The following is a 20,246-nucleotide window of genomic DNA, read 5'->3' as shown; positions in this document are numbered from 1 at the left end:
AACCACTCCGCGCCAGGTCAAGACATGTGTCCGTGAGCAGCCTTCAATTTTGTTCCACCGATCGTTCACTCTGTAGGTACTTGATTTAATATCCAAACCCTTTTACTTCATTGCTGCTCACGTCGACTCGGCATGTATTTCGGGGACCCAGGTTTATCTCGACTGTTTCCTTAGTGATTCCACGTCGCGGACCATGCAGCCAACTCGCTTTCGCTAAGACCGCCGCACATACGCCTGCTGGCTACAACCTCATGTAAGTGTAAAGTGTAATTTAGGATCATGCTCACTGAGCCCCCTAAGAAAGTTAACTTTCGGTGCTGGCCGTTTCCAGAGCAGTAGCAACCGCGCCCCTGCGAAACTACCGCGGCAAATTCACAATGTTATGTTAGTGTCGTGTTTTGTTCTGTAATCAGCGTCTGCCAATGTAACTGTACAACGGATCAGACGCCGCATAGCGCATTCGCATAGTTTTTGTAGTGGTTCTGCCACCGCATAGTGTATGTATAGGGAGTACAGCGTACCCATGCGTACCACCGGAGAAGTCCATGGATTAAACGCCAATTTAACATAACCGGTGTCGCTTACGATTATTCCGCACCACTCCGTCCTCCACACGGCCGAGCGGCCTCACAACCAAGTAGGGAAGTTCAGGATAGATTTCAAACCGCGTACCTGGCGGGGCATGCGGGGGTAGAGTACCCACGACCCATTACCAACAGCCTAATGTCTCACTAGCCTGGCGCCCCCCCAGATAATAGCAGCACCACGACGCCCGTAGCGCCCATCAGGTACTATACAGAGGCCGGGTGACGGCAATATCTATAACTGATAAGTGAGAAGTTTAGCTTTTGTCGGCTGTCGCACATGTACTCCACACTTTTTTTTAAATGTTTGTACTTTTCTTTGTGCCAGGTAAAGTCTATAAAATTAATTCCAAAATATCTTTGCTATCACAGAGATTTATTTAGCACACGAATACACTTGATATGTCTCCCGTTGCTCATTCCAAGAGAATATAAAAATAGGTTATTTCCAATACACACATATGACTTCGGCACCAAAATGCCTTAAGAAATTTAACTTTAAAAACACCACGAGCTGTTAGAAGAATCGTAATTGTTTAAACTAAACATTGAACATTTTTTTATAGTATTAATATATAATTACAAAAGCATACAATTCGTGAAAAACGTACATTCAAAATTACCAAAATACCTTTATTACAAATGCGCTAACGCCGTAGGTTTACATGTTGCCGCTAGAATGCGTTTCGTAATGTATCTCCCATTTTTTCTATGACTTTCCCATATTGTCATAGTCCAGTATATGATATAATCTTAATTCTGACAATTGTTTTGAAAATGGCTTTTTGAAATAATGGTTTTGATATATTTATGTTGTTTTCAGATGATCTGACGTAACAAAAAAAAATAAAATAAAATTCATGCTATCAAGACCCGTCATGTAAAATACGTGTTTCATTATTAGCGCTAAATAGCCGGATATGTTTTTTATCGTAAAGCAACTTGCAATACTTTGATCTGCAAGACAAAAATGGCCCATCTACTAGTTGCAGAAAAGTTGAAACGTGTTTTGTATAAATTTAGCGATGTCAACTACAAAGTTTCCGATAGCGATGACCTTTATTTGCAGAAGCTAATTGGCTTATTGAACGGCTCTGAAAATACGAAATCAGGTATGCATTTTTATTTATCTGTTAATTTGGGACGTAACGTCCTGTTGCGCAACTGTCTGTATGTGCGGCTTATGCAGAAAAAAAAAAAGTGGTAACGTTTCTTACTTCCTCTCAATATACATGATAATTAAAAGTAATTAATTATCTTGCACCTGAGTACATACCGTGAAAAGCAAATTAATATCCGAAAATACAATTTCCCCGAAGCTTATTATTGCCTATAATTGTACCCTCGGACAACTGCTGGTGAATCAAGAGTTTCTACTGGTCACTAAGGTCCAGAAAGTCATGAAAAAGTAAAGAAACTAAAGGAATAGACACAAAAGTCATGAAAAATTTTAAATAAAAAGTGAGCTAGTCTTTCAGTATCTCGGTAACAAGCAAATTCATGTATTCTCATGTTGCAAATACACAATATATAACGTACAAAATCTAACACAGAATTCTTTAAAATAATGCTGAGCATGATAAAAATACCCAATTTTTTTTTTTCCATCCACATTTGTTGATACTATTCACTCATAGTTAACACACCCGCCGCTAGAATTCGCTGTCTGAGCAGCAGTGTTGACTATAGAATCATTTGATTTGCAGACTGAAGGGTTAAACTATGTAATGAAACGGCTCTGATAAAAAAAAAAAAAAAAAAAAAAAATAATTGAAATAACACCAAACCCCAGCTTTGGACCTGGTTTTATACAAGGAATCTTATTAAAATACTGCCCGTCTTGTTAAAATTCATTAGACAGTTGATACTATATTCTTCATTTGGCTTTGTTAACATTGGTTCACGCTGTTCGCCACAGATGGCAGCACCGTGGTTACTCCCACCAAGTTCCGTGTGTTGTACATCAGTTGGCAGCATTGGCGTAGCTGTGTTCATAAAGTTTGGGGGGGGGGGGGGGGGGGGGGGTTTGTGACAAATAATGATTTGGATGTCATGTAAACCCATTCCCCTCTTACTAAGATGGGGTGTCCGGGAGTCCTCCACCGGAAAATTTTGATTTTAAAAGTGGAAAATAGAGTTTTTTAAGCGCTATTTTGTATCTAACCATTGGATACATCTATGTTAAAATTATTATTGTTTCCTTAAGATAAAATTTGATGAGTGAAGAAATTACAAATAAAGTTGGGCAGAATAATGTTATAAAATAAAAATATCACGGTCTAGAAAGTTGGGGGGACAGTCCCCTCCACCCAAAAGGTTCAGGGGGACATGTCTCCCGTGGTTCCTACGCCCCTGGTTGGCGGTGATCCTTGCCCCAGGGGAAGGCCCGGCCCTCGCGAGGCTGCCCTTCTGCCTGGAGTGGCTGGGACACGTGGCCGGGGCGTGGGAGGGCGCCCCGCCCCACCCGAGCGTGGCCGCCTTCGCCCTGCGCCTCGCCGGGGTCGTGGCGGCCGACCCCGGGAAGTTCGCGCCCCTGCGGAGCGCCGGGACTCTGGACCGGCTGCTGGGCTCCCTGCAGGCGGAGGCGGACCGGAGCGGGTCCGTGGGGCTGGCGCGGGTGTCCCTGCTGGGCGAGCTGCTCCGGCACGACGACGGCTGCCGCTGGGTCATGGACTCCGGTGAGCACACTCGCGACAATCCGTGACGTACCAGCAGACAGGTGGCCCAGAATATTCCATCCGCCCCCAAACAGATGAAACTAAAAACAAAAAAAATTAATCTGAATGGCATTGTTTTTATTTTAATAGGTTTTTTTTTTACTAAGCTGGTTTCATATTATGTTTTTTTAACTTGATTGTGAACATGTTTCAAGTTTGTTATTTGAAAGAAAAAAATTTTCTGCTGTGCTAGAATAATAATGCGCAGTAACTCAAAAATTTTTAAATAAATATTATTGTGTTTGTTTTATCATTTGTAAGTGGTTAGCACTTGTTTGTTTTATCATTTGTAAGTGGTTAGCACTTGTTTGTTTTATCATTTGTAAGTACATAGACTGGCAAACCTCTACAAGATAGTAGCATTCAAGCAGAAACGTAGTTAAGTAACCTTGACATGTTTTTCACAATATTTTGGAACGTAGCTAATCTAACCAAGCGTTTACACAAATCTACAATATATTTTTTAATGTCACTTACCTAATCATGAAACTGTTATTGCTAAACTAGGTTATTGAAGTGCCAGTTTTACACGATGATTGGAAACAAGTACGTACCGATTCTCTGTCCTTTTACGCGTCAGAAGTGTTTCGCGGGAAAACGTTGCCTTGAAATGTTGCTCCCGTCGCGTCCGGAGAAGTTTCACTTGAATGACCGCAGGCCGCACCTGGCGGGAGTAACTATGACTCTCGTTACTGCAGAGACGGGATGCAGTCGCTTGAGGTGTCGGGACATGCTGTCCTAGTATCCGAGACTGGCGCCCAACATTGTTGCGGAAAGATTCCCTGATGCGTAATACGTAGCCTCTCGGGAACAAGGCGACCCCTACCTCCTCATGGTACCGCTGGTTTTCCAACAGGGGCTACGCCGACAGGGTGGGGGACTCAGTCCCCAGTGGCAGATCCCTTGGGAAAGGAGAGGTCCAGATAAGGACTGGGGGTCAGGTTGGGACTCATGGAGTGGAGACTCCCCCTTCGCTGGAAACACTCAGTCCGGCCTACCCCCTTAGGGGTCGTCCATTAATCACGTGATGTTTTTTTAAGCAAATTTTTAACCCCCCCTCCCCCCTAGTGATTTGTGGTGAGGTTTTAGATTACTCTCTCTCTCTCTCTCTCTCTCTCCCCCCCCCCCCCCCAATAAATCACGTGTATTTTTTTTGTACAAAATATTTTTAAAAATTTCAGAATATTATCTTTAAATATAGGTATGATATAATTTAATTCTGAAAAATTAAGCACAGTGATAAAAATGTCCAGACACACATTAAGGTTGCAGGTTTATTCTCACTGGCATAGAAATAATAAAGGAAAGGCTTGTATCTGATTAACGCATGTATTCGGCGCCAAAATCACAGTCTTACTGGCGACTGGCAAGCCGAGCCGGGTGGTTCATGTTGCGGCGGGCGGGGATATTGTTGCCTGGCTACGGTGAGTCAAGGTCACGCATCGCTTTTCGGTTTAGTAGAAATCGGGAGAAAAAATAAGTACACGTGATATCTCTCTACACCCCCCCTCCCCCCTTGTGATATTTTGTGATTTTTTCCCGACACCCCTCCCCCCCCTTACAAGCCTCACGTGATTAATGGACGATCCCTTACACATCCGGTTCTACAGGTGTGGTTGCCACCCGCTCCTAGCCCGAATATCAGGCCGGGAGTAAGGGGGAGGCATTACCGGCAGGTATGCGTGCGTGCTAGGGCTAACAACCCTGGCACTTTTACCCAATAAATTGTTGCAGAAACCTGGACGCTGGGCTGGTTGTGAGTTGTGGGGGTGTGCGTGTCCCTCGCAGGTGCCTGGGAGCGGGTGGTCCGGTCCTCGCTGGAGACCAAGTGCCTGCAGGTGAGCCGGGAGGGCCACCGGTTTGTGGGCCGGCTGGTGGCCCGGCTGCAGGCGACGCCCGACTGCGACGGCTGCGAGCGGGTCCTGGGCCACATTCTGGAGCCGCTGAGTCTCCAGGGTTCGATACTCCTTCATTTCTGCATTGCCTTGGCGCCCTTTAGTGTCCTTAAACTACACCACGGGTCCTATTAAACTCCTTGATAAATTTTTGAATTGAAAACTTCATTTTTGGTAGGGGCAAAACTTATGGGTTCGCGTCACCGACATGCTGTGGTAGCAGTAAGTGAAGTTATTTTGACCACGTGTATACATGACCTAGGTCTGACATCGCTGGTAAGTCATAGCTAGGTGATGAATTTTTACATACCACTGTGTGGAAACTCTTGTGTATACCTTCAAATAGATATGTATGTGCAGAAATTCTTCCTACTTGTGTTTTGAAGGAAATGGCCCCACTTGGGTAGCCAATTAGATATGTGGGGGAACTAACTAGGCACCACTTGGGTTGTCAAATGGTTATGTGCGGCTGCTTCTCACCCACACACTCTATATACACTTGTGTGAATGGCCCCACCTCTATGGAGATAAACATACATAACACGTTGGGCTGTGTTGAACTGTGAAAAAAATCGATATTATTTATGTGGCTCTCCAATGGTATGTGATGATGTTATGTAGGCCACAGTTAGGTATTAATTGAACAAAGGTACAAATATACATAGACATACACTAAGGCAAATGAAATTATAAATGACAAAACACAACATTCATAAATAAAATATATAATGTATTTATTGCAAACGAAAATGGGTTCAAAATTTACTCTTATTAATTATATTTATTTAATTACTAATTATATTCAAAACCTAACTGGTACTTGGCATCACAGATCCCACATGGAATCCAATCATCAGGAGTTATGATGCACACATTTAATTCTTAACAAGTCTTTATTTAGGGTTCGTCGAAATTACACAGTTTTACTATATGTTTTTAGTGATCTTAATTAAATTTTCCTCGGCTAGTAAGGTTCGAAATATCGTCTGTAGAGCTCAGAGTCTCTCAATCTGTAGGACCTCTGAGTTGATGTAATAGTGTGTAAAACAGTTAAATTCGTATCAAAATATCGTTTATATCGTAGATAATGTCAAATTACTTCAAAATATCAATGTTTACATTTGTTTTTGATGGTGATGTGACGAAAAACGGGAGTTACGAAACGATGTGCATAAGTGGAGGAAACAAATTTTTGGCACTTTTAATTACTCACGCTTTACACTCCTAGGTCATTTATCTTTTTAGATAAATCTTAAATTATGTTCTAGACTCCCTAGAATACATAATTAATCATCCTCGGTTCGGGATGCCTACAGCTCATTAGCTAAATTGTAGGATTTATTACCGTCGACGTCACAAGCTACAGCTTTCTTAGCTGGCCATTATAGAACTTTCTTTTCTAGCTTCTTAAATTAAGCCAGTTAACTTAACTTTCAAATGGCGGCCCGTGATTGGCCGAAAACCAAAATCAGTTACATTAAATACTTAATAAAACGTGAAATCCGCACGCAACAATAGCGCGGATTACAAAATTTCACGTAAAATTTAAATCAAGAAATAATTAAAAAAAAAAAATTTATTACAAAATAACGGCGTTAATTTTACCGTTTACCGTCTTAAAGTTCATTTAGTCCTTAGAGGGGTTCCAACAATACATATTTCAAATAGTCCAGAAAAATCCATAGAGTCACTTTCTCATAGATACACATAAAATAAATTACCGTTTCTGAAAACAAATCACATATTAGACATAGAGCAAACAATAAATAAATTATAAATAATAATAATTAATCTGTCAAAACAAATAACATGTTGCAGTACACCACTGACATATGTTGTGACTAAAAAATGATGTGAAGCCAAGCTACCTTGTTACTGCAGTTCGGCCGACACTGAAAGTGCGGTGTTGCCGTACAGGGGGCGACGGCGACGGCGTGCAGGCGTCCGTGCTGCTGGCGAGCAGCGTGCTGGAGGGGGCCGTGTCGGGGCCGGGCGCTGACGCCACCCTCCTCGCGCTGGAGCGCCGCGGGCTGGAGCCGCTCATGTGGCGGCTGGCGGCGCGGCTCTCCGCCGACGAGGCGTCCCTGCGCGGGGTGCTCAGGACGCTGCTGCTGCCGTGCTTCTTCGCGCCGCGCGACGCCCGCCGCCTGAAGGCGAAGGTGTTCGAGGTGCTGTCGTGGCTGACGGCGCGCGGCCTGGTGGCGAGCGTGCTCTACGCCTGCTACCAGTGCAAGGTGTACTTCCGCAGGTTCGGCGTAGACGATGCGACGTTCGAGGACCGGTCCAAGCTCTACCAGCTGGAGGACCAGCTGCTGTGTTTCCAGGTGCGGTTTTTTCCCTGCGAGGCGTATCTCCGCCTCCTCTCAAGTGGGAGAGTACCAAAATTATAACTAGAAATTAGCTTTAGTATGTTTGCTTGTTATACCGAGATACTGAAAAGACTCGCTCGCATTTTTATTTGAAAAAAAAATTTTTCATTTACTTTTTGATGTCTGTTCCTTTAGTTTTTTCTACTTTCTCGTGACTTTCTGGACCTTGGTGACCAGTGGAAACTCTTGATGCACCCCATCCTTCGTACGTTAGTGCGAGGCGTAACTAACTTCTTTTAAGTAGGAAGTACCGAAAATTATAACCATAAATTGGCTTTAGTACACGGGGGAAAAAAATGGGGTGTGGACGTGTGTTGTACGTGAATACGTGTACGTCAGGGGCGTAGCCGGGGGGGGGGGGGGGGGGGTTATTAGGGGTTCAACCCCCCCTCCCCCCCCCCCCCCCCCAGCACAAAATCTTTAATTAATTTCTTATTCATCACTGAAACAAATTTCATATTAAAATTAATAAAAAAATTTACCATTACAATATTTAAATTTAAGAACCGAAAACTGCTAAAATAGCACTATTTTACACCTTAAAATCAAAATTTTCCCGGGGGAAGGCCCTCGGACCCCCCCACTTTAATACGGGGAGGGGGCATACTTCTCAACACCCCCCGTACACAAATCCTGGCTACGCCACTGGTGTACGTAACTGGTAATATTTTCTATAAACAATATAGAATTCGCCACTTTATGTATGTTACAATCATGTTTGTACACTAAGATGTCTAGTATAGGCCGACATTAGATATATTTTTTTTATTTTAACACCATATATATATATATCCACAGTAACTGTTTTAAAAATAATTTTTTACGTATGCAATGGATAGATTTTGACGAGAGCTGACTATTGATACCCGAACGAACGTCGTAGCTTCTCCGAGTCAAAAGTTATACTGTATCCCACAATTTTGTTATCGTTCGTTTTATTGAATTGCCTCTCAGCATAAAATGCTCTGTCTCATCAATAGATTACAAAAACTTAAATGTAAATAGTCAAAAATTTTGTTTCGTGTTAATGATTTATGAATCTGAAATATGGCACGGTTAACACACTGACCGGTTAAGCTGCACCCGGATAATCGGAAGTCTACTGTATGACTTGAGAACTAAGGCCTGTGCTTGTCAACATGGTGTGTGGTGCCCTGTTTGGACAGATACTGCCCATGATATGCCTCATGAAGAAACACCAATCTCAAGATGTGTTTGAGTGGAACTACGCCCAGAAGATCTTCGACTTCTCGAGCGAAGAGACGGTCCGGCTGGCGTACCCCTTCAGGGACGCCTTGGTGGCGGATAAGGAGAAAATCCTGGAGCACGTGAGCCTGACCATCAACTACATAATGCAGTTGAAAAACTACGTGGACAAGGTAAGGGTGATGCTATTAGTTTTTTTCTATTACGTATTGGTTTTAAGCCTGTGTGGGATTTTGAATAAGAATAGTTTGTTATTCATATTTGATTAATATTAAGACAAATCGTAGAAACCTGAGATATTCCAGGGTTTCGGGAATTCCGTATTTTTGTCGATTTAGCGAATGATATGCAAAAAAAAATTTAAAGAGTTTGACGATGAAGGCTACATAAAAATGGTTAGTCAAAAAACGGTGTACAATGTATTAAATATCTTGTGAATAAAAGAGGAGTTATTAAAGCAGAATAATTTATGATACACCGTTTCAAACTAGGTCCACAGACACAGGCAAGTATTCATATTTGATTAATACTAAGACTAACCATAGAAACCCGAGATATTTCAGGGTTTCGGGAATTCCGTAATTTTTGTCGATTTAGCGAATGATACGCAAAAAAAAATTAAAGAGATTGACGATGAAGGCTACATAAGAATGGTTCGTCCAAAAACGGCGTACAATTTATTAAATATCTTGTGAATAAAACAGGAGTTATTAGCCAAATAATTTATGGTACACCGTTTCGAGCTAGGTCCACAGATGCGGGCAGGTTGTCAGAGCTCGGCGGGGGAAGGGAACACACACTAGGGGGTAGCGACGGTGAGTCTGGGGGGGGACTCGGAGACTCGGGACTGCCTCCCCTCGCAGGAGTGGGCGGCCACGGTGTGCCAGGCGCTGGCCTACGCCCTCAAGAGCGTCGTGCTGAGACCGCCGGAGGAGCCCGTCGAGAGGTACTCCAGCCTGCTGTCGGCCATCCTCGACGCCCTCTCCGTCCTCATAGACCACTTCCGCATCAGCTGGCGGGAGAGCGTGGAGAGCATCTGCGTGTTCGCCTTCGGGGAGATGCTGCTGAAGGACGCCTCGCTCCCGTCCAACGTGAGTCCGCATCGGCCCCCGGGGTTCTCCTGGGCGCTTGCCTCGGTCGTACAGTTACTTCAGTGAGCTGTAGTTGCGGAAAACTTTTGAATTCCATTTGCTTTAAAGTTAACCCAAGTTATTCAGTAATATATATCAGAAAAAATGAATTTCTTTGCTAAAACACCCTACGCTGCTGTCGTTTCTCCCACCGATTCGTTCGGTCTCGCCCCGTCTCATCCGCCTCGGGTGACCTCGGGACAGAGCGATGTGGTGGAGCTGGAACAAGTTGGACTCTCGTGGGCGCATCCATCCTGATGTACTCCTGAAATCATTCGAATAATATTCTGAAATGGTTCCTTGAGCAGCGACAACTGTTTAATCTCAGCATTTAGTGGTTCAGGCATGTTCAGCAATCCCGGAGCCAAGTGAGATGCTTGCGTGTTTTCTGAGTGATTCCAGCTGTTACTGTGCTGCCCGTGATGTTAGGTCTTAATCAGAGTTTATAGTTGCTGTTGGATTCCGTTTCGGTGCAGAGTTCCTCGCTTCTTTAGCGGGGTTACCTTTCACATTTTCACATTTTTATTCTTTTTAACTCGACTGACGTTTCATGATCCTGAATGATCGCCAGCGCGGCGTGGCTTTAGACCCAAACGTGCTTGATTAAAGACATTACACTTCCTTCCCTGATACCCGGACAGTTTGGGCGAATGTCTCAGATGAACGCGTGGTCGAGTGCGATGTGCGGCCGTGACCGCATCTGGGGCGTGCCGGCAGGTGGCGGTGCGGGCCCTGGGGCTGATGCAGGTGGCGGTGCGCAACCACCTGCCCCCCAACCTGGCCCTGCTGGTGGACACGGTGAGCGGCTCCTCGCTGCAGGAGCTGGGGCCCCTGATGCAGCGCCGGCTGCACGACCCCAGCTGGGACGTGCGCGACAGCACGCTCGAGCTGCTGCGCACCGTCACCGAGGTGTCCCGCGCCGGTGAGCCCCGTCCCCTCGCCCCTTCCCTCGCCACTCCCCTCGCCACTCCCCTCGCCTCTCAGGTGTCCCGCTCTGGTGAGCGTTCCGCCCTGTCCACTGAAAACACCCGGTTTTTCTTCAAATTAAAAAAATTTAATCCTTCAACTATGAAAGCTCTTTTTATCTTATGTAAAATTTCTTTGCCGAGGAGGCTACAATTTTTGAGCATTACGAAAGTTCCGATTGCGTGAGGGAAGACGGCAGGGGAGAGGTAGAAATGACGCAGCACACTTGCATGCTTGCATAATTGCATATTTGTGCACTGGCGTAATTTAGTGCTCGCATTCATGCAGTTATATATATTTATATTTTTTTTTACCTGCGACAGCCAAAGAGAATTATCTATACTATTGTAAAACTGTATCTGTCTGCTTGTTTGAGCATCACACAAAAACTAGTGGACCATTTTTGAATTAAACTTTTTGTGTTAAGAAACTTAATTTTTTGACTTAAAAACTGGTTTATATTTTATCTCGCTATGATGACAGGAATCGGAGATATAAAATAAAAACCACATTTTTTGCATACATACTGCAGGACTACGAGATTTACTGAATGTTGACAACTGTTTTGGATACGAAGCCCTCGAATGCTTTCATTTCGAAAAAGATTTCCTTCAGGGCTCAAAAGTGTCCCACTACTGCCCTCATTTCTGTTTAAACGTTCTCAAACTTTGAAGACTTTGAAGACTTTTCCAGACGCAAGTGTATGTGTGTTAACAGACCAGAAAAAAGGTAAAAAATATAATAATTAAAAATAACATACCTTAAACTGTATGTATAAACTAATCAAAATTAATAAAGATTAATCAATATTTATTTTAGCACAAGTAGCTTGGCTTCTGGGTTGTAGCCGTGTCCTCGGAGAATAATTCACCGACGTTTCGGTCGACATTGCAGTCGCCATCATCAGGGAGCAGTTAACCTACTGTAGGCACTACTCTGTAAGGTAACTGCTCCCTGATGATGGCCACTGCAATGTCGACCGAAACGTCGGTGCATTATTCGCCTAAGGACGCGGCTACAAACCAGAAGCCAAGCTACTTCGGACAATGGCCGTGAAAGCCTGCGAACATTATTAATTTTATTTTAGCACAATAAAAATATTTTGATATTTATGCATGATAAAAGAAACACGAATACAAATTAATTATGAACAAACAAAAAAAAAATTATCGGAAATAAGTTAAGATATTAACAGCAGAGGGCAGGAGTTGTGCTGTGTCACAAAGTGACAGCCGCAAGAATTTTGTGAAACTGTATCTGTGCCGTGCGTGTGTTACAGGCTTCCCGTCGTTCCAGGAGCTGGTGCTGGAGAGCGGGCTGTGCGAGCTGGCGCTGGCGGCGGCCGCGGGCGACGGGGAGAGCTACGTGCGGGCGTCCGCGCTCAAGTGCCTGGGCACCATGGTGCGGGTGCCGCGCCTCTGGGACGCCTGCCTCGCCTCCCGGGAGCTGCCGGTGGGTCCCGCCCGCGAGTCAGAGTCTGGAGCTCTTGAAACGAAACACATACCTACCTATTTGATACAAAAGTCAGTTATTTTATTTATGTTGGATTCATCATATTTCAACATTATAATGACAAGAAGTCTAGCATCGCGTATCCGTAGCGTTTCCCGCCCATGTCCATGTTGACGTTGCTACAACACAAATGTGACAAAATGTTCATATAAGTTACTATGCATTTTTTTTTTGACCTAACTTCATTTGCTCCCGACTTTCACAACCCCTGGGGAGCAAAAGAAGACTGTGATTTCACAGACCTTGAGTGAGAGAGAGGGTGTGTGAGTCTGAGAGAGAGAGAGAGAGAGAGTTTGTGTGTGTGAGAGAGCAGGTTGTAATTGGTTAGGCAAAGTCATGGAATCTACTTGAAATATCGGAAAATTTATGGAAACTTCCCGGTGCTTGTAATATAAGGTGAAAATTTCATGTCATGCTCCAATCTCCCACCACTCAGATTTATTATTTATTATTATTATTATTATTATTATTATTATTATTATTGTTGTTGTTGTTGTTGTTGTAGATAGTGTTTCAGTGCATCGTCACACGTGCTGTAAAAAGGCTAATGCAAGGTTCTGTTTGTAATAGTACAGCTACAGGGGTGGTGGGTGGAGGCTGTATTTATTGTCTTTTATTTCTTTCAGGGTAATTTGAAATTTTGGTTAGAGAAAGTCGGGGAAAATTCAGAGAAATCAAGGATTTCTGTGGACAGCCTTGCTGTCTCTGATGAGCTTAAGGTGGGAAAAGGTGATAATAAAAAAAAAAAATTCTTAGTGTGTTTTTATCGTACAGATTGTCATTTTGGGAGTTAAATTCTTCTGCTACTACTACTATACTACTATACTACTGCTATACTACTACTATACTACTACTATACTGCTGCCGTACTACTACTATACTACTACTATACTACTGCTGTACTACTACTGCTGTACTACTACTACCACTATACTACTACTACTATTATTATTATTATTATTCCAGGACAAGATGGTTTCCATTCTGACCAAGGAGAGCGAGGGACTGGTTCGTCGTGAAGCGGCCTTGCTGTTGAAGGAGATCTACCAGCACCAAGGCCTACCGTACGGGTGAACTCTCTCCACACTGCATGCATGCGCTCACGGGGCGTCCGCAGGTCGCGGGAAAAGCCCCGGAATAGACAGTATCAGGGCTGGCAGTCACGGAAGTTAAATTTCCAGCAGACTTTTGCTTACTCGCGTTACGTTTTTTGATGTCCCAGCTCAGTTTACAGTCGCACATTAAATATAAATGTATTCTGAATAAAGTAATTGTTTGTGATTGTACAGAAATAGTTATAGTTCAAACTGCTGAAGATATTCTTTTTTTGATCAGAGCCATGTATTGAATTTGGTTAAAATGCATTTTTTTCTTTGAAAATACTTTGTTAAGAAAAAATTAGGCACATTGACATGTACTCTAATGTGATAAATTCGAAAAACTGGTAAAAGTAATTTCCCAACCGTTGTTTCAGTGAATATGTGTTCCCCCCCTCATCCCCCCCCCCCCCCCAAAAAAAACGGGTTCCATACCAGCTCTACTCGAATATAAATTGTCTATATTTATATATGGGTGTACAGTAATACCCTGAACATTCGCGATAGGTATGACCGAGTGATAACCTTGTAAGTCGAAGTACAATTTTATATAAAAATACATACATATAAATTATGTTCAGTTGGGACTGGAAACTAAAGAAAACCGTAATTTATATATAAAAAGAGTAATAAAATCATAGATAATACAAAAAATTATATTATTATGAATAGAAAAAATGGAAACCAACATTATTTTGACATAGAAATCTTCATAAAATGCAACAAAGTCGTCTGACATTTGAAGATGTTTTCTTCAAACGCAAAATATCTTTGTAGCACGGAGTCGGGAGATGTTAAAATAAAGAGACAAACGATTTGACGAGAATTTTCAAATATTGCTTAGCTCCGGATATGAGTAAGACAGAAGGGTATCTTAATTTCCAGATATTATCTGTATTTAAAACTGAAATATTTTTTGTGGCAAGCTTAAATGAAAGTGCAAAATGGTGAACAAGCTGTAGTATTCAATCTGAGATTAACATTCAGGAGAGTGCAATGGTAGAGTGGCCGGAACACTGGCCTTCCACCGCGATCCATGAGTAGAGACCTGAAAAAGTAGATGTTATTTTTCTCAAAAATAGGGTTTTTTTTTTTTTTTTTTTTTTTCAAAAATAGGTATTATTTTCCTTACTTTAAAACTGGTACTGATTTTTTTTTTTACAAAATTACGAATTATTGTTTACAAAAAATAACTTGGGAACACACCACAACGCTGAAATGCCAAATTGACCACAACGCCGAGCTAGAAAACTGCTGTGTACCACAACGCCGAAATACACTAATGCCGAAAAATGTCATTGCAGGACTGCTACAAAGGTTAGGTTAGGTTAGACAAGGTTAAGTTAGACTAGGTTAAGTTAGACTAGGTTAAGTTAGGTTAGGCTAGGTTAAGTTAAGTTAGGTTATATTACGCTAGGTTAGGTTAGGTTTCATTGTTGTATTTCGGCATTAGGTACATTTAAGAAACACACACAAATTCATTCAGTTATTTCGGCATTGTGGTACACAGCAGTTTTCTAGCTGTCAGCGTTGTGGTCAATTTTGACATTCGGCGTTATGGTATTTCGGCGTTGTGGTAACGACCCCACTAACTTCTGCTGTTCTTGTCTCTTTTTTAGTATGTAACTGTGCAGATGCATTGTCTGCACATTAAAGTTTTTGGATCAGAAGCGTAGAAACCTTAACGTTTGAATTCTTCCGCCCGTATACACGCATTTACGGGAGGCTTAGGCATTTCAAACAAAATATGGGTAACTTTATACTTAGTTTAACATTAGCTGTACAATTATTTTAAAGCAATGCTCAAAATCCAGAAAACTACAACGAAAACAAACACCTCATATAATCGCACTAGCTACGTTACTCGTTGATAAAATAATTGGTTTTCGCGGCAAACTTGTTTACAGCGTCGTAGGATTTCATATTTTGAGGTTACGATTGAAGTTCCATACTTGTTGTATGTCTCTTTCGTGTTATTCAACTATAACTTTAAAATATGGGTATAGGAAAGTTTAAAAATTAATTTCAATAATTATTTAACAATAAATATTGTCGTTCGTATTATACTACAACGTAATTTACGTATTAAAGTTTTTGTCAGAAGAAACTTGTTTATATGATAATAACGAACAAAACAGAGTGACCAACATGAAATCTCAAACATTCTTAGCCAGCTGATTTATTTTCAACCCAAACGTAAAGGCACCGTTAAAAATATAAAAGTAAATTTAATCGATGTTATAAGAATATGAGAACAATTTACGAAAGAAATTGAACATTATATTTTTATAGTGCAACAAGTGAACAAGTTGAGAAAAGGAAGATGGCGACTAAACTAAGAAATCAAAATAACCGTAGTATCTAGAAAAGTAATGCACTTACGGAAAATAATTGTAAATATACGTATTTATAATTAATTACGATACATATTTATTTTGATATGTAATTTTTAGGCGGATTTAACAAAATTTCTTTATAATGTGCCAAAACCATGATAAATAGGCGTTTTCAATTAAAAGTGCAGAAATTCGCGTTTTACATGTGAAAATGCTTAAATTCTCGTTATTATTTGCGTTATCGCGATAGCGAATTTTTCAGGTCTCTACCCATGAGTTTTCTCGTCCTGATCTCATTTTCCCCAGCATTTCATTCAATCGCTGACCCATGCCCCGTCTCAATTCACCTCGCATACTCTCCAAGCGGGCGGGAACGGGGGTTCCATCCACGCAGGGTCTCCACAGTTAGTACTTTCGTACTAGATCTAGTACTTTTATAACTTTTTTTAATGGTTTGGTACAGATCTAGTACATTTTTCTTTAATATAATAATATTATTGTAACTCCAATATGTTTTATTATTAAGCGTAATTATTTTTAAAAAACTACGGAATGTATGCGTGTGTGTGGTGTGGTATTTAAGTTCGAGCATTGCAATGTCATAATAACTTCCTAAATTGTTAAAAACCATAACAAATTATAATCTAGTACTTTTTTCTCGCCTAAGTTGGTACAAAATATTTTTTCCTCGTGGACACCCTGCATCCATGCGGACCCAGTCTCTGGCGGGAAACTTCATTTTGATTTTTCATTTTTCATGAACATTCATTAGTTGGTAAGGTCCTCAGTTGGCTCGTAGTGTGACGGAGGGACCGGGGGGGCGTTGCAGCGGGGCGTCGCAGGGGCGGGTGTTTGCGGCGATGGCGGCCGCCGCCACGAGCGACCTCTACTGGGAGGTGAAGCTGGGCGCGCTCTGCTTCTGGGAGAAGGTGATCGAGCAGCGGCTGGGCGACCAGGGCATGATCGACGGGCGCTTCCCGGCCGTCACGTTCTCCCGGGAGGACCGCAAGATCGTGACGCTGACGGAGGGCGAGGTGCGGGCGCGCATCGGCCGCGCCCTGGAGGAGCTGGGCCGGCACGGCTGCCTGCAGGTGCGTCTCGTCTCGTCTCCGCGTCGCGCGGTTGCGATAGAGAGCGCGCAGATCACGGAGTAGTAACAGAACTAAAGGACTAATAATGAAAGAGATGAAAAGGTCCTGGAATATACATATATAAACTGTGTTGAAAGTCACAAAACCTTATTTTCCACCAGAACTTTTGCTAAATTTAAATTGCATTTCGTTTTTTGACTCTTCACTTCACGTATAATCTTATATTAAACTTAAATTAGGAATATATCCAATCAGCTTCTTGTTTTTATTTGAGTGAGATGATAAAAACATGTTTGAGCACTTTTCCTTTTTATATGTTTTCTCACTTTTTACATACTTTTGTCCTGGTCCCTCGAAGCACAATGTGTAGTCCCGCTATTCTGAACTAATTAGTGCCGAACAATTATTGTAATGCACCTGCGTGTAGTAAAATATATATCTCTAAAAGCATTGAGATTTTATGTGATACAGCCTATGAAACTTAAAAAAAAAGAATTAAATATGTTAATAATTAGACTTTTTTTTTTTTTTTTTTTTTTTTTTTTTTTTTTTTTTTTTTTTTTTTTTTAAATCTTTACAATTACAACGATTAACTTGCTTGGATCTGGTGGATTTTCGTATCAGCGTGATTTGTATTGACAGGACTTCACTGTGTGTAAAAATGAGGTTTACCAGTGATTTATTTTTTATTAATTTCTTGATCTTACGTTACACGGGTCGGTATCATCTACGGACGGGATGTCACACGCGGTGTTGTCCTGTGTGTGTGTGGCAGGTGCTGCTGTCGGCCATCCACGACTGCGACCTGCAGGTGGTGTTCAAGGCCTCGGCCGTCGTCACGTCGCTGTCGGCCCTGCTGTCGCAGTACGACCTGCTGCCGGCGGGGGGCGCGCCCGGACCGGCTGACGGGGACGAGGAGGCGGCGCGCCCCCTCAACGGCGATGCGTGGGAGCTGTCCGCAGAGGACGGAGTCGTCCCGGACCCCGACGAGGTCATAGAGAACATCGTCAGCGAGTCAGACATGGGCCTGCTGGCGCGGGTGTTCGCGGACCGGACGAGCGTGTCCGCCGCGCCCCGGAGGGTGGCCGTCGCGCCGATGGCGGCCCGGGACTTCCTGTCGGCCCTGGGCGCGGTCGACCTGCGCCAGCTGGTGTCGGAGCGCGCGCGCTGGCTGGACGACTGCGGCGAGGGCCTGGGCTGCCTGCTGGACGACATACTGCTCGCCCACGGGGACCCCGGCGATCTCGTCACCGACTGTTACTGACGATCTGAGTAGCCGTTACATCGCTGCATGTGCTATGTTGAATGTATTCGCCGGAGCGTCAGTTCAGGAGAGACCTGTCGCCGTCAAACATCACCAAAAAATATCTCACCTGTTCCGTTGTTTGAGACACGCTCCTGATGTTTGGAGCACCGTTGGTTTTTTGCGTCCGGGACACGACGGTAAACGGGCAGAATGATTGATTCATGTGTGACCCCATCACGAGTCTCGCTTCAGAGAAATAAAGGCTAAACTGGTATCTTTCTGGCAATTTTTTAATTCCTGGAAAAAATCAGGGAAAATCAGGAAGTGCGAGTTAGTTCATGAAAATTTAAATGAAACTGTTTCGACGAAGCCTTGTCCTGTATCGCTAGCTCTGACTGTGCCATGTGTGTGGTGCTGTTGTGGCAAGTTCTCTTCAGTAAAATATTTTTTTTGGAAATGTGCAACTTAATTCCATCTGTGCCTAGGAATGGGAATTTTGTGATACACTGCTTTTCACGTGTTTTGCGGACTGTTTGTTACCCTTGAACATATTTGGCATGACGCTATAAGATCTGCAAGGCAAAGCACGTCAGTGTTAAGAACTAGCACAAAAGTAAATAACTGCTTGCTCGTAAAATATTGCAAGGATAAAAAATCTTTTTTTTTTAAAGACTGTGTGTTCTTCATACTGTACGTAGTTTATGTACAGAAATTTCTTCATTATTTGCAACAATTAAAACCATTACATCCCTCGCCTTCATAGCAAATGGCCAGTCGAACAAAGTTTTGCTGGAGGAATTGCCTGAGAATTATTCTTGTAAATACTTGAACATTGTGAGTTATGCTGTGTTGTGTGCGTATATAGCTGACATTGCTGCGGTACGTTGGAAGTTTTTATTTTTGCAGTGTTTACGGAAAAGCATCTACTGAAGGCACTGAAATGTGAATTGCTTGTACATCCAAAAGTTTTTGGTGTGTGTGTGTTTAGTACCTAAAATGTGTTCCATGCAATTGGATCTTCTCAGTGGAAAGATGGTGGTACTAATTCTTGTCGAACTTGAATGGAACTGTTGAAGACTGGAATTTTGGAATACCTATTTTATGTAGTAAGTTGTGTAAATAGGTTTTCAGAGCTGTGAGTGCAATTCGTCTGTTGGAGTTACGAACGATCTCGACTGACACCACAGTCAGAATCACTAGGTACAAAGTGGTCCAATTTGACGGTTTACTGAGATATTTACTTAGTGTTTGTGAAGAACAAAGGTTTGAAATGTGAGGTAATTTGTTTGTAAAAATGTAATACTTAGATGTGCAGCATCGGTTAAAGTGTGGACGTAGTGCACAGTTTTGCATTTAACTTGATATTTCTGCGTGCTTGTGACGGGTGATAAATGTTCACAGCATGTTATTATTTTTTTGTATTCTCTATTATGTATTAAAATATTTTAAATCTCTTGTATGTTCTTATAGGTATTGTATGTAATTTTTCTCCCTGCTTCTTTTGACTGGAATTTTCTGGCTGTTGTAAAACCATAATTGCAAAATGCAAACAAAATACTAAGGTATGATAGAATTCCACTGATTTTTTTCACATGCAACCGTGTAATCCAATTTAGTCCATTTAAAAAAAATTAATTTTTTTATAATGCTGCATTCCCAAATAAAATGAGCTATTTACTTATTTAAACCATAGTTGATCACGAGTTTTCGATATTAATGCAATCAAATGAAATTTTTTTTTGTTGAGCAATATTATACACAATATTTGCTAGTTTCATCTGGAATCTTAAAACATTAAAAACGTTTATTTGCTAACATTTTGGAGTCGTAACGTATGTTATCGTAGATACATACAGCAAGGAAGATGTTACTGTTTTGCATGGTGTCAGATTGATTGTAACCTTGATACCACGGTCCTATAGATACGCCAAGCAAATTATCTTCATTCTCCAACAGTTTAATGCGGTATTTCGAGACAATCAGGTAAGATAGAGAATAAGAACTTCCTTGTTGGGTTACAACTTTAATTTGACTCGTAGACCGTATTCCAGAAGTTGTCCTAACTCGAAACCTGTTGTGTAATTAAAAAGAAACCAT

General features: G+C 42.2%; 1 protein-coding gene across 2 annotated transcripts; it reads left to right on the top strand.

Moving 5' to 3' along the window:
- Nucleotides 1-1,342: 1,342 nt before the first annotated feature.
- LOC134541106 (uncharacterized) lies at nucleotides 1,343-19,604 on the top strand. Of its 2 annotated transcripts, none has more exons than XM_063384273.1 (11): nucleotides 1,343-1,696; nucleotides 2,963-3,262; nucleotides 5,090-5,257; nucleotides 7,114-7,520; nucleotides 8,732-8,944; nucleotides 9,635-9,862; nucleotides 10,649-10,823; nucleotides 12,147-12,319; nucleotides 13,346-13,443; nucleotides 16,642-16,903; nucleotides 17,679-19,604. In XM_063384273.1, the coding sequence occupies exons 1-11, from the start codon at nucleotides 1,555-1,557 to the stop codon at nucleotides 18,165-18,167; spliced, it is 2,655 nt and encodes an 884-aa protein (XP_063240343.1). In that variant the 5' UTR covers nucleotides 1,343-1,554; the 3' UTR covers nucleotides 18,168-19,604. The 2 variants fall into 2 exon arrangements, with proteins under 2 accessions (XP_063240343.1, XP_063240342.1); XM_063384272.1 differs by having other exon boundaries at nucleotides 10,619-10,823.
- Nucleotides 19,605-20,246: the final 642 nt, after the last annotated feature.

This window comes from Bacillus rossius, chromosome 18 (genome assembly GCF_032445375.1).
Source record: "Bacillus rossius redtenbacheri isolate Brsri chromosome 18, Brsri_v3, whole genome shotgun sequence".
In the NCBI taxonomy this organism is placed as follows: domain Eukaryota; kingdom Metazoa; phylum Arthropoda; class Insecta; order Phasmatodea; family Bacillidae; genus Bacillus; species Bacillus rossius.
Note: the sequence above shows the minus strand (reverse complement) of the source record. Positions and strands in the feature narration are given on the sequence as shown.